Source organism: Otolemur garnettii, unplaced genomic scaffold (genome assembly GCF_000181295.1).
Source record: "Otolemur garnettii isolate 467f Iridium unplaced genomic scaffold, OtoGar3 scaffold00198, whole genome shotgun sequence".
NCBI classification, from domain to species: Eukaryota; Metazoa; Chordata; class Mammalia; order Primates; family Galagidae; genus Otolemur; species Otolemur garnettii.
In genome coordinates, this window is record NW_003852593.1 from 635,053 (window position 1) to 647,909 (window position 12,857).

The 12,857-nt window shown below is 49.5% G+C and overlaps 1 protein-coding gene across 1 annotated transcript in view; it reads left to right on the top strand.

Moving 5' to 3' along the window:
* The window catches only part of MAEA (macrophage erythroblast attacher), a 40,865-nt gene extending 33,714 nt beyond the window's left edge, over positions 1–7,151 (top strand). Inside the window, exons 6-9 of the mRNA XM_003801116.3 lie at positions 2,174–2,282; positions 4,608–4,741; positions 5,960–6,155; positions 6,369–7,151. Of these exons, the coding sequence (XP_003801164.2) occupies positions 2,174–2,282; positions 4,608–4,741; positions 5,960–6,155; positions 6,369–6,464 (535 nt within the window). The 3' untranslated portion in view covers positions 6,465–7,151. The remainder of the gene's footprint in view (positions 1–2,173; positions 2,283–4,607; positions 4,742–5,959; positions 6,156–6,368) is intronic.
* The last annotated feature ends 5,706 nt before the right edge of the window (positions 7,152–12,857 follow it).

The window sequence follows — 12,857 nt, forward strand, 5'->3', positions numbered from 1 at the left end:
CAGCCCCTCTGCTACCCTATTGGTGCTTCCATCTCATGGCTACCTTGCTGTCCTTCAGGCTGCTTGGCCCCAGTGTGGGCTACAGTCTGTAGCCACACACTTATTCTCTGGCACCTCGGGGCTTGGTCTCGTCCCGTGCCACCCTATTGCTAACCGGCTCATGTGGACGTGGGCCTGGTTGTGCTGTGTTGACCCCATACCCTGGGCAGAGGGGCCATTTGGTGGGGAGAGCTCTAAGCTCAGAGAACATGGCAGGCGTTCTTGGGATTGCCACAGAGTGGTGACCACCAGGTCCCAATGGCCTTGCCCAGAGAGAGCCCTTTTAGGGTGGCCAGCACATGAGGAGGCAAGCAGGTGCTGGCATGGTTCCAGGGCACTGTCCTTTTCTGCCTTAGTCTCCCAGCTGGGCAAGACCTGGCCTGGGAGCGTCTGCAAGTGTGTGGTGGGTGGGAGGGCTGAGGCCTCTGTTCTGTGGGGTTAGTACTGGGACCTGTTCAGGCAAAATGGGGACCCCATTCTTGACAAGGGAAAACAATCCCAGAAAAAGGGTAGAATAAAAAAAGAAGGAAGGCTTGGTGCCTGTAGCTGAGTGTTTAGGGTGCCGGCCACATACACCCAGTCTGGCAGGTTAAAACCCAGCTGACCTGCTAAAAACAATAAAGACAACTACAACAGAAAAATAGTTGGGTGTTGTGGCAAGAGAATGTAGTCCCAGCTACTTGGGAGGCTGAGGCAGGAGAATCGCTTAAGCTCAAGAGCTTGAGGTTGCTGTGAGCTGTGACGCCACGGTACTCTACCCAGGGCAACAGCATGAGACTGTCCCGAACAAAGGGAAGTCAGCTAGTTTACTTTAAAGCAGCTGTTGATAAATTTCTTATCTGAGCAAGTTTCCTGCTTTTCCTAGAAGCCTGGCCTGTTGGAGATACAGCTTGCAATCACCCCTGCTGGATCTGTAAACACTCTGAAGAAATAAAGGCCACAGAATATGCTGTGTGCCAGGCCTAGCAAGAAACATTAACTAGGCTGTCCCCTGCCTAGTTTACAGTCAAAGCAAATTAGCCATTGTGGAGATTTACATTTGGCTGGGGCAGAGATCAAGGGACCAGCTCCAGCCCTGAAATAGGGGTAGGGGGCTAATATCCCTTATCACAAAGGAAAACCCTTTGTGGTGGTGATGAGATGAAAATTCCTCTCTCCCACCAATTATTCAGAGGATATTGACACCTGTGGTGTTTTACTCCATAGTGAACTAGCAGGTATTAACACCTTCCTATGAATCTGTGTGTGACCACAGACAGGAGGCTGCCCCCACATAAGGCTCAAGTTCCGGATTTCTCAAGACTGCTCAGACCCTTAAAGTTAATGATTATAGAAATAATAGAAGCTGATGCTTACTCAGAGAAACTGCTGACATCTTTGTTCCCTTTCTCAGCTTACCCTCTGGGTTAATGAGCAAATAGCTGTCAGTAAAAGCTGAGTGGGGCTCGGCGCCTATAGCTCAACTGGCTAAGGCGCCAGCCACGTACACCTAAGGTGGCGGGTTCGAATCCCCAGCCCGGACCCGCCAAACAACAATGACGGCTGCAACCAAAAAATAGCCGGGCGTTGTGGCGGGTGCCTGTGGTCCCAGCTACTTGGGAGGCAGAGGCAAGAGACTCGCTTGAGCCCAGGAGTTGGAGGTTGCTGTGAGCTGTAACGCCACGGCACTCTACCCAGGGGGACAGCTTGAGGCTCTGTCTCAAAAAAAAAAAAAAGCTGAGTGGAACTAACACTCAGGCCACCCACTGGAACCTCACAAACAGGCAGAGGTCCCCTGTACTCCCACCTTTGAAAATCGTCTGTTCTGTTTGTCTTTTCAGTTGTTTTGTCTGTTTGTCTCTTCTCATTTCTAACTTTACATTTCTTCAGTCAGCTGCCACCAAATCCATAGGTCTTAATGGACCCTGCCCCTGGGGTGGGACCCTGGCACCCTGGGGCCTTGGGGTGAGCATTAGGGGTTCAATTCCTTGTAAACCCCTGTCACTTTACAGGGCTCAGGGTGGGTGTCCTGCTGTGCTGCTCTGCCAGGCCCAGGTCCCTGCAGGCCCATTTGGATGAGATGCTTGCTCTCTACCTGGGCTTGACTCGAAAATTGGAAAATGTAAACTTAAACATGCCAAATGTTGTTTTTTAGACATGCAAGAAAGCACTTCAGTCAGGCTGAAGGGAGCCAGCTGGACGAGGTCCGCCAGGTCATGGGCATGCTGGCCTTCCCGCCAGACACACACATCTCCCCATACAAGGTAACGTCTGCGCTGGCTGAACCTCAGGTGTCTTTGTGGGGTATGTGTGTGGGCATCCTGCTGCACCAGGAAGGGGCTTGCTAGGCCTGCATTTTCTGTCTTATGATCATTTATAGATCAGGAATTTGACTCTTGAGAGGTTCCTGGAGCTCTCAGCCGAGGAAGTGTGTCTGAGGTGGGGAGAGGGTCTCTCACCTTTGCTGTTGCTCTGTTCTTTCTCTCTGCAGCCCCTTACTCAGATGTTAGCCTGGGTGGGCTTCTGTGTGTCTCTCACTGGGGTTTTATATTTTATCCACAAATGTTGGTACATCCGAATCCCTGTGGTCACCAGTGGGGCCTCATGCTGGGTCTGCCCTTTTTGTCCCCCACTGGGCTTGCTCTTCCTCCTCTGCCTTGGGGTCACTGGTCTTCTGTCTCAGCTCAGCCCACTGTGGATGGTCCTCCGTTCCTTGACTTTGTGGATTGATGTGGGAGTCTCATGAGGATGTGGTCACGCACCATCATTGTCCTGGTGGCCTATGTTTTGATCCAGCCCGACCAAGTGGGGCCTTGGCTGCTGGCCTGCTGGGCACACACATAGTCGCAGGAGCTGTGGTGCCTGGTGGTGAAGCCTTCAGTCCCTGGAGGCGGCACAGTTTGTTCTTTGGACCTCAAAGTTGTCTCTGTCCAAAGCAGGGTGTTTGCCCTGCAGCCCCCACAGTGTCTGTGTATCAGTACCAGCACCTAGGGTTGCTAGCAGAGCCTTGATCACTCCCAGCGCCACTGCCTGGATGTGGTGTGTGTGGGGGGAGGTGTGCTGCTGAGCACTCTCTGCCCTGACTGCATTCACATGGATCGAGTGTTTGGGATGTCTTACAATACGCTTACCAGTCACGAGGCTCTCTAGGTGTTGAGTCTAAACTTCTGAGATCTTAAACCAGCATCTTGTATTTCTCTTCTTGTTCTGGAGACGATTTTGTTAGAAATGTAAGAAAGGCCGACTCCTTCTGGTTTAGTGGGTGTGTGCAGTGTGTCTCTCCTCCTGGACTGGCAGCAAAGAGGGAGGCAGATCTGCAGAGCCGTCCTCTGGGCAGAGCTGACCCCCTGGGCAAAGCTACCCCTCTGCAAGAGGTTCCCCAGCACAACTCCCAGCCCATGACCCACCAGGCTCCTTAGTTGTGAGTGGCCAAAGGGAAAACACCAGGACATACATGGAAACACCCTGGCTTAGGGAACAGGCCATTTAGTGTACAGGAAACTCACAGAGAGTGAGACAGGGCCATGTCTTGGAACCAGCATGCTCAGGAGGCTCTCAGCCTCCCCACAGGAGGTGAGGCCCTGTCTGGTGTTTAAGGGAGAAACGGGGGGGAGGCGCTGTGTTCAGAGCCCCAGCCCTAAGCTTGAGTGTCAGGAGCTGCTGCTGTCTGCGGAGAAACTTCTGAACTAAGGTTTAATCCTGTGTGGACTTTGCTTTGTTAAAAATAAGATTAAAAGCAGGTTTGCTTTTTTTTTTTTTTTTTTTGAGACAAAGCCTCAAGCTGTCGCCCTGGATAGAGTGTTGTGGTGTCACAGCTCACAGCAACCTCAAACTCTTGGGCTCAAGCAATTCTCTCGCCTCAGCCTTCCAAGTAGCTGGGACTGTGGGCGCCCGCCACAATGCCGGTCTATTTTTTGGTTGCAGCCGTCATTGTTGTTTGGTGGGCCCAGGCTGGATTCAAACCCGCCTGCTCAGGTGTATGTGGCTGGCGCCTTAGCCGCTTGAGCCACAGGCACTGAGCCTAAAAGCAGTCTTTTAAAACGTTGGAGTGAAGTATGATATTTTCCTCACACTAAATGGCTTGAAGCATCCCTGGCAACAACTCCCACCAGAAGGCTCCTCTCCTCTCTGCCTATGTTCCTGCTCACACTATACCTGCCCACACTGTCCCCACCTGCCTGTCCCTGCTCACTCGCACGTACCGAATCGGAGCCTAAGATTTCTTAGGGGCAGATGTTAATTAAGGTTAGTTTTCTGTTCTGTGGCACTGACCCTGGGTACAGTGACTATTTTCCGTTTGGCAGATTTCCCTGAAGCAGGTGTTTGCCTTTGGCCCTATGCTCTGGTGCTCTGACACTCTGCAGGCTGTCCCTCTAGCTCACTGAGTCTGTTTTGTTCCAAGGCCATAGGAACCACCTATTCGAGACTGTTGGAACCATTTACCACAGGTGAAGGCACACACGGATGTTAGGAACATGTCCACACAGGGCAGCATGTGCTTGGGGCACTGGGAGCCAAGGACACCACTGCAACCCACCAGCCACACACAAACACACCCTGGGCCCAGCACCTTCTGCTCTGTCTTTCAGGACCTCCTGGACCCGGCCCGGTGGCGAATGCTGATCCAACAGTTCCGGTACGACAACTATCGCCTACACCAGTTGGGCAACAGCTCAGTGTTTACCCTCACACTGCAGGCTGGCCTCTCCGCAATTAAGACACCGTATCCTCCCACTGCCCTCTCCACCTGAGGCTCTTGTCTTCAGGGAATTTTAAGACGCACCCTGCACCTCTCCTTATCCTCTGGAAATGTGATGTGCCCCTCTGTAGAGTGCTCCTGACTCCCACCATGGGCCTGCACAATATTGGGGGGGGTGCCCAGACCCCTGGGAAGGTCTGAGCACCTGGTCCATGTTGTCTGTTGTAGTCTCAGCTGTCCCTGCAGGAGCCCTGTGTGAGCCTGAAAGCAGGTATCCCCATGTGTTCCGACAGCTGGAGTGCTGATCTGTTGGTGTTTCCTATCTGGTCCTGGGTGCCCTGCACAGTTTCACGTCTGGACCCTGGCCATGCTGGACAGTACTCCCTCCTCTAGTTAGCTCATAGGTGAGGCTGCACAGACTCCATGGTTCTCTGGGTCTAGTAGCTCCCTCAGGCATGAGTGTCAGGCCCTTCCAGAGCTGCGCCCTCACTGTGGCACGAGCAGACCCTACGCTCTGACTTTGACCTGCTAGTCACCATCTCTCAGTACCAGTGTCCAGTGCTGACACCATGGCAGGACACCTTGGGGTAGGACTCCAGGCCTGTCAAGGGGACTCTGCCCCTCCTGGGACTGTCCCTGCCCCTTTAGGGACTGTCTCTGCCCCTGCCATTCCCAGGACTGTCCCTGCCCCTCCCAGGACTTTCCTTGCCTCTGCCCCCTCCCAGGACTGCCCCTGCCTCTCCTGGGACTGCCTCTGTCTCTGCCCCTCCTGGGACTGTCCCCGCCCCTCCTGGGACTGTTTTTGCCCCCTGCTCTGACCAACCCTGCCCCTCATGTGACAGTCAAGGGCCTACCTATAAGGCAGTGATCGTCCCAGAATGACACCTGGGACCTGGCTGCCTTGGGCTTTGCATTGGGGCCCCAGCTCCTCGTTCTTCCCGCCTGAGGGACTCCCTGCGGAGGAGCTTGTGCTCATGCCGCCTTTTCCCAGGTTCCAGAGGTGTCTCTGGTTTGGAGCTCTTGCCTGTCCTGATCAGAGGTTGTGGGGGATGGGAGGGCTTCAGGTGGAGCAGTTCTCACTCCCCTTTATCCCATTGGGCTCCATGGACGCTGTTATCCATTGAATGGAGCATTTTCTTCATCCTGTGTTTGTCTTTTGTGTGGTGCTTGAGTGGCTGCAGTGGGTCTTGTCTCCCCCTGGGTTCCCCGGGAGTCCCCGAGTTCTTCCTTAACACAGTGCAGACAGTGCTACAAGGAGGACGGCAGTTCCAAGAGCCCGGACTGCCCTGTGTGCAGCCGGTCCCTGAACAAGCTGGCACAGCCCCTGCCCATGGCACACTGTGCCAACTCCCGCCTGGTCTGCAAGATTTCTGGCGACGTGATGAACGAGAATAATCCGCCCATGATGCTGCCCAACGGCTACGTCTACGGCTACAATGTGAGTGTTGGGCAGCCTGTCTGTCCCTGGGCATCACTTAGCTGTTGATGCAAAGTGGGGAAGGAGTGGAAGGGCAGGGGACAAGCGAGCCTTCAGGAAGTACCTTTGCATGATGGGAGGCTTGTTCCCTGATGGTTACTTGTGTGGGTTTTTCATGGGAACCCCGAGTCTGTATTGTGTTTGTTCTAATGCATTCCTGATCTCATTTTTCAGTCTCTGCTTTCTATCCGTCAAGATGATAAAGTTGTTTGCCCGAGAACCAAAGAAGTCTTCCACTTCTCCCAAGCCGAGAAGGTATACATCATGTAGGCCCCAGCTTGGCCACGCCCTAGGGGCCTCCTGAGCCCCAGCCTGCGCCGCTTCTGTTCCTTGCGACCAAAGATCAGTGAGCAACAATAAATACTCGTAGGAAGAAAGGAAATGAGACTTAATGAGTTTGTACTTGAAAACATTCTGATCGGTGGGATTTTGTAACATAAATCAGCAACCTGATGCTTCTGAAAAGTACTTTCTGCTTTTAAAGGAAGCATCTCCTCTCCATACAGACCCAAACACCTGGAGCACTTCAAAGTAGGACTGTGATTCCCTGAGGGCTCCAGTCCCTCCTTCTTGCTGCTGAGACTGGAGAAGGGCAGATCCTTCACCAGCTCATGTTGGCCTGGCATGGCCAGGGAGAGGTGGTAATTGCCTGGTGCCACAGGGTTCCCTTGTGACTTCGTTCCAGAGCTGCTGCCAAACGCCAGTGCCACAGCCTGCAGGGGGGCTGGCTCAGAGGGCTGCCCTTGCCTATGGGCAGTGCTGGGGCTCAGTAAGTGCATAGCTCAACGTCACACCTTTCCTGCCGCCTTAGTCCTTGTTCTGAGAATGTATTCATGTGGAAATCTGTGGGACCGACTTTCTGCAGAGGCCTTGCTGGATGGTTCTGTAACTCCAGAGTGGAAGTATTGTTCATGACAGAAACTAATAGTTCAGTTGAAGTGAGTCCCAATGGCTTTTCAAAACGAATGAACCATTGTAGTTTACACAAAACCATATTGTAGAGGTTTGTATTTAGCGCTTATTTTTGCATGTTGATGTCGATTAGCTAATAAACTGTAAATGTCACACATGTTAATAAAAGGGCTTTTTATTCTTCTGTGTGAGGCGGCTGCTGCCTTGGGTTGTGCTCTGTTCCCCTCCGCCTGGTCGATGTGGCCATGTGGGGCCTGGGTTTGCCACATGCAGCCATAGTGGACCAGAGTTCGGCTGGAGACCACCCCAGCCCAGCCAGGCAGCCTAGGGAGCTGCCCTGAGGGATGATGGTGCTAGCGTCTTGAGTTCTGAGGTCAGAGCTCATCCTGCCAACCCAGCCAATGCCTTCATGGGGGCTGGAGGCACAGCCCTGGGTGTGGCCCTGGTTGGAGAACAATTCCATCAACTCCATCCCTAGAATCTGGGTCCTCCCAGTCCTTGTCTGTTACTGGGCAGTAGCTAGGGTCCTGAGCTGGAGGTGGGCCGTGGCTGCCAGCACCCTTGCTAACCAATTCACATTCTCTGCAGGGCCCTGTCCCCACTCCCCTGCTCTCCAATTCTGTAGCAGGCTTTGCTCCCCTGAGCCTCGGCTCATCCTCATGTGGTCTGCCATGGCAGCTCCAGCCCTGCCAGGCTGCTGGGGCCCAAGGGTAGTTACACACATTCCTCTGAGGGTGCTCACCAGAGCTAGGCCTTGGCTGAAGCAGGAATCTGGGATGTCCCCTGCTGGCCTTGGCACCCTGAGGCCACGTCCCAATGAAGGCATGGTCTGCAGGCTACCATCCTGTGCTCTGCTATGGGGTTTCCCTATAACTTGGGCAGTGCATGTTGCCCACATGCCGCCAGGGCTGTGGCTGGCCTGGTGCCCTCCTCCTCCACCCCTAAGGCCCGGTGATGGAGGTGCAGGTCCATAACGGCCCTTCCATGCCCTCTAACTGTGCCCAGGACCCAATCACAGCACCCTCAGCCGACTGCACACCTAGTGCCAGTCTCATGTGCCTGGGCTGTCATGAGTAGCGTCTTCTCAGCATCCTGTTCCTTTTGCCCCTGTTCAGTTGAAGCATAATATACTGGAGTGCTCACATACTGCGGTCACATAATGACTTGTATGTCATGTGCACATGTGTACTAGCCTCCCCCTCAGTGTTCTGCGAACCATCAGTCACCAGAGAGGGCTCACCTGGTTCTTGAACTCCACAAAAATGGAATCCCTAGGCTGGCCTCTCTCCACTTGGTGCCTGGCCTGGCAAGTTTCTGCTCTGTTCAGAGCTGTGAGTGCCCCACCCAAGGGGTGAGCACAGCCACTCATGTTTCTACAAATGAGTGGACATCTGAGTTCTTTGCAGATAAGCTGCTGCGAACACTTTCCTACATGGCTTTTGCTGGATACCTCTCTTTGTGGAAAGATTTAGGAAGAATGAGGCTGGCCACAGGTTTGGCTACAGCAGACGAAGACAGTTTGCAAGTGCACCAGCCTGTACCCACCTGAAGTGGGTGGAATCCTGACTGCTCTACATCCTCACTAGCACTGAGCACAGGGAATCTTTAGACATTCCATTGGTTACGATTGTTATCTCAATGTGCTCTTACATGTAAAAATTATATACACTAAAATGTACATTATCTTAAGTAAATACTCAATACATTTTATAAATGTACACCTACACGTAACCAGGTGTAAAACGTTCCCATGAACCCAGGAAGTCACACCTATCTTCCAGGCATCCACAATGCTCTGCCATCACTATTGGGATTTGCGTTTGTGTCAGTCAAATCAGAGTGTGCTTATGTGTCCGGCTCATTCCATTCAACAGATGCTTTTGACATTCAGTCCCATTGCTGCCCCTGTCACCTGCTCTGTGCGGCTGATGAGTTTACATGCACCATGGTTTATCCACTATCTACTCTCTTGATGAATATTTAGGTGTTCCCTGTTTTGGGCTAATATGACTAAAGCTGTTACAAACATTTCAGTACAGTCCATTTTGTAGATATTATTTTCACTATTTTTGGAAGTAATTTTCTGGGATTAAAATTTCTGAGTCACAGTGTTGCTGTGTTTAACTTTCCCAAAGTGGCGATACCGTTCACACTGCCGCCAGCACCATGTGTGGGTCCAGGCTGTCCACAGCTTTGTGGGTGGTTGATGCCATCACTCTCCACCCTGACCGTTGTGGGGGGTTGATGCCGTCACTTCACCCTCCATACTGGCCATCGTGGGTGGGTGATACGGTCACTCTCCACCCTTCACACTGCCCATTGTGGGTGGTTAATGCCGTCAACTCTTCACTCTTCGTGCTGCCTGTTCCAGTGTGTGAGGTGCTTCTGTCTGGAGTCAAATAATGTCGAGCTTCAGATGGGCTGACTGGGCTATTCAACCGTTTAGCTGTTCAAGTCTTTCACCTGCATTGTCTTTATCTACAAATTCTTTGTTTATATGTATATTTTTTTACACTTTTTATTTTTTTTGAGACAGTCTAGCTCTGGTACCCTAGGTAGAGTGCTGTGGGGTCATAGCTCACAACCACCTCAAACTCCTGGGCTTAAGAGATACTCCCTGCCTCAGCCTCCCGAGTAGCTGGGACTACAGGTGCCCACTATGAAGTTTGGCTAATTTTTTCTATTTTTAGTGGAGACAGGAGTCTCACAGGCTGGTCTCCAACTCCTGATCTCAAGGAGTCCTCTTTGCTTGGCCTCCTGGATGTTGGGATTACGGGATTACAGGATTACACGTGTGAGCCATGTGCTCAGCCTCTACTTTGTTGACAGTGTCCTTTGATCAGCAGAGGTTTTAATTTTAGTGAGGTTCAACTTATAATTCATTTTTTCATGGCTAATGCTTTTCTGTGTTCTAAAAAATATTCACCTATCCCAGGGTTGCAATAATATTTCTCTTATATCTTTCAGAGCATTTACTTTAGGATTTTGTGTTGAGCTCTGCAAGACACCTTCAGCTAACTTTGTGTATGGTCTGAGCATGAGCCAGAGGATCATTTCCCACCTGGGCCCCATGTTACTGTTCTAAAATCATTTGTTAAACTCCCTGTTGAATAAGTTAGCACCTTTGTTTTGGTTATTCTAGGTTCTTTGTATTTCTATACAAATTTTAGAATCAGCTCACCATATCTGAAGATGAAAAGCCTGCTGGGATTTTATTGGAATTCCACTGAACTCACAGGTGAATATGGGGACTGTACCTGTAGGTCTGCTCAGGTTGCCTTAACAGAGTGCCACAGGCTGTACACTTCAACCACAGAAATGTTTCCTTGAAGCTCTGGAGGAGACAGCGGGAGGGTTCCTGGGTGGTCTTTTCTCTCTGGCTTGCAGATGGCCACTGTTGCGGTCCTCACATGGTCTTTCTTCTGCGCATCCAACCCACTGTGTCCTCAGAAGCACACTGGTTCTGTCAAAACAGGGCTCCAGCCTTACCACGTCCTTTAACCTTAATTTTCTCCTTAAAGAACTTATCTCCAAATAGTGACATTGGGAGTTAGGGCCTCAATATATACTCACTTGTGGCAAGGGGAGGACATAATTCATCCATAACAGGGACTTAAAAATCTTAACAATGTCGAGTCCTCAAATTGATGAATGTGATATAGCTTTCCCTGGATTTAGATCTTTCTCTCATCAAAGTTTTATAATTTTGAATATATATATTTTGTTAATTTAACTCTTTCATGATTTTTAATGCTATTGTAAACTTACTTTTAAAATTTAACCTTCCAGTTGTGGATTGGTAATATATAGACATGTAATGATTTTTGATACCGCTTTTGTACATACTGTGACCTTACTAAACTCAGTCATTGGTTCTAGTAGCTTTTCAGTAATTTTTGAAAGGATTTTCTATGTACACCATTAAATCACCTGCAAATAAAAACAGTTTTGCTTCTTTTCTAATCTCTATGCCTTTAGTTTCTTTTTCTCTTACTATACCAGCTAGAGCTGCAGGGACAGTGTTAAGGAAGAACAGACAGCAGGGGCTCCCTGTCCACAGTCTCAGGGGGAAGCATTAAGTCTTCACAACTGAGTGTGATGTTTGCTATGGGCTTTTGCCGATGTCCTTTATCAGGCTGAGCAAGTTCTGCTCCAGTTCACGATGGGCTATCATGAATACATATTGAATTTTGTCTAATGTTTTTTTCTTCATACAATGATATTACCATGATTTTTCTCCTTTATTCTCTTTATGTAGAGAATTACATTGATTTTGAATTATTAAACTGTCTATTCCTAAGATAAATCCCATTTACTGGTTATATAAATTCATTATATATTGCTGGGTTTGACGTCTTAGTACTTTGTTTGGGTTTTTTTGTTGTTGTTATTTTGAAACAGCCTCACTCTTTCACCCTGGCTAGAGTGCTGTGGTGTCACAGCTCACAGCAACCTCAAACTCCTGGGGTCAAATGATCCTCCTGCCTCAGCCTCCTGAGTAGCTGGGACCACAGGCACCCTCCACAGTGCCTGGCTATTTTTCTATTTTGAGTAGACCGGGGTCTTGGCTCTTGCTGAGGCTGGTCTCAAACTCCTGAGCTTAAGGGATCCACCTACCTTGGCCTCCCAGTTCTGGGATTTCAGGCATGAGCCACACCATGCCTGGCATTGTCAGGGATTTTTTACAGCTGTGTTCATGAGAGTTACTGGTCTGTGGTCTTTTCTTTCTTAAAATGTTTTTGTCTGGTTTTAGTGTCAGTGTATTCAAAATTCATGGAGTTTGGAACATGTTCCCTTCTCCCTTTCCAAAAGAGTTTGTGTAAAATTGCTATTTCTTCCTTAAATGTTTGATAGAACTTAACATACCATCTGGGTTGGGAATTTTCTGCATGGGAAAGTTTCTAAATATGACCTCAGTTTCTTTAATAGTTATAAAACTAATTAGGTCTTTTTCTTAAGTCTGTTTTAATAATTTTTGTCATTGAAGAATTTGTCCATTTCATCTAAATTATAGTATTTGTTGGCATATAAAGTTGTCCAGAACCTACCCTATTACTAATTGGGGGGTGTGGAGGATGGGGTCTTGCTGTGGTACCCAGGCTACAAGGCAGTGGTGTCATCATAGCTCACAGCAGCCTCAAACTCCTGAGCTCAAGTGATCCTCCTACCTCAGCCTCCAAAGCTGTGACTACAGGTACACTACTACATTCAGCTAGTTCTTTTATTTTTTGTAGAGATGAGGTCTTGCTATTTTACTCAGGCTGGTCTCAAACACCTATGCTCAAACCTCCCACCTTAGCCTCCCAAAATGCTGAGGTTACATGCCCAGCCTGAGAGGCTTATCAATTTCATTCATTATTTCAAAGAGCCATTTTTTATTTTTTATTTTATTTTTTTGAGACAGAGTCTCAAGCTGTCACCTTGGGTAGAATACCATGGCTTCATAGCTCACTGCAACCTCCTCAGGCTCAAGAGATCCTCTTGCCTCAATTTTTTTATGTTTTGGTAGAGACAGGGTCTCACTTTGGCTCAGGCTGGTCTCAAACTCGTGAGCTCAGGCAATCCACCTGCCTTGGCCTCCCAGACAGGTGTGAACCACCGCACCGGGCCACAAAGAGCCGTTTTTTAGTTTGATTGATTTTCTCATTATTATTATTATTTTTAACCTACTTTCTATTTAATTGATTTAAGCTCTAATTTTCTTCTGCTTATTTTTGGTTTGTTATTTCTCTAGCTTCTTTTTTTTTTTTT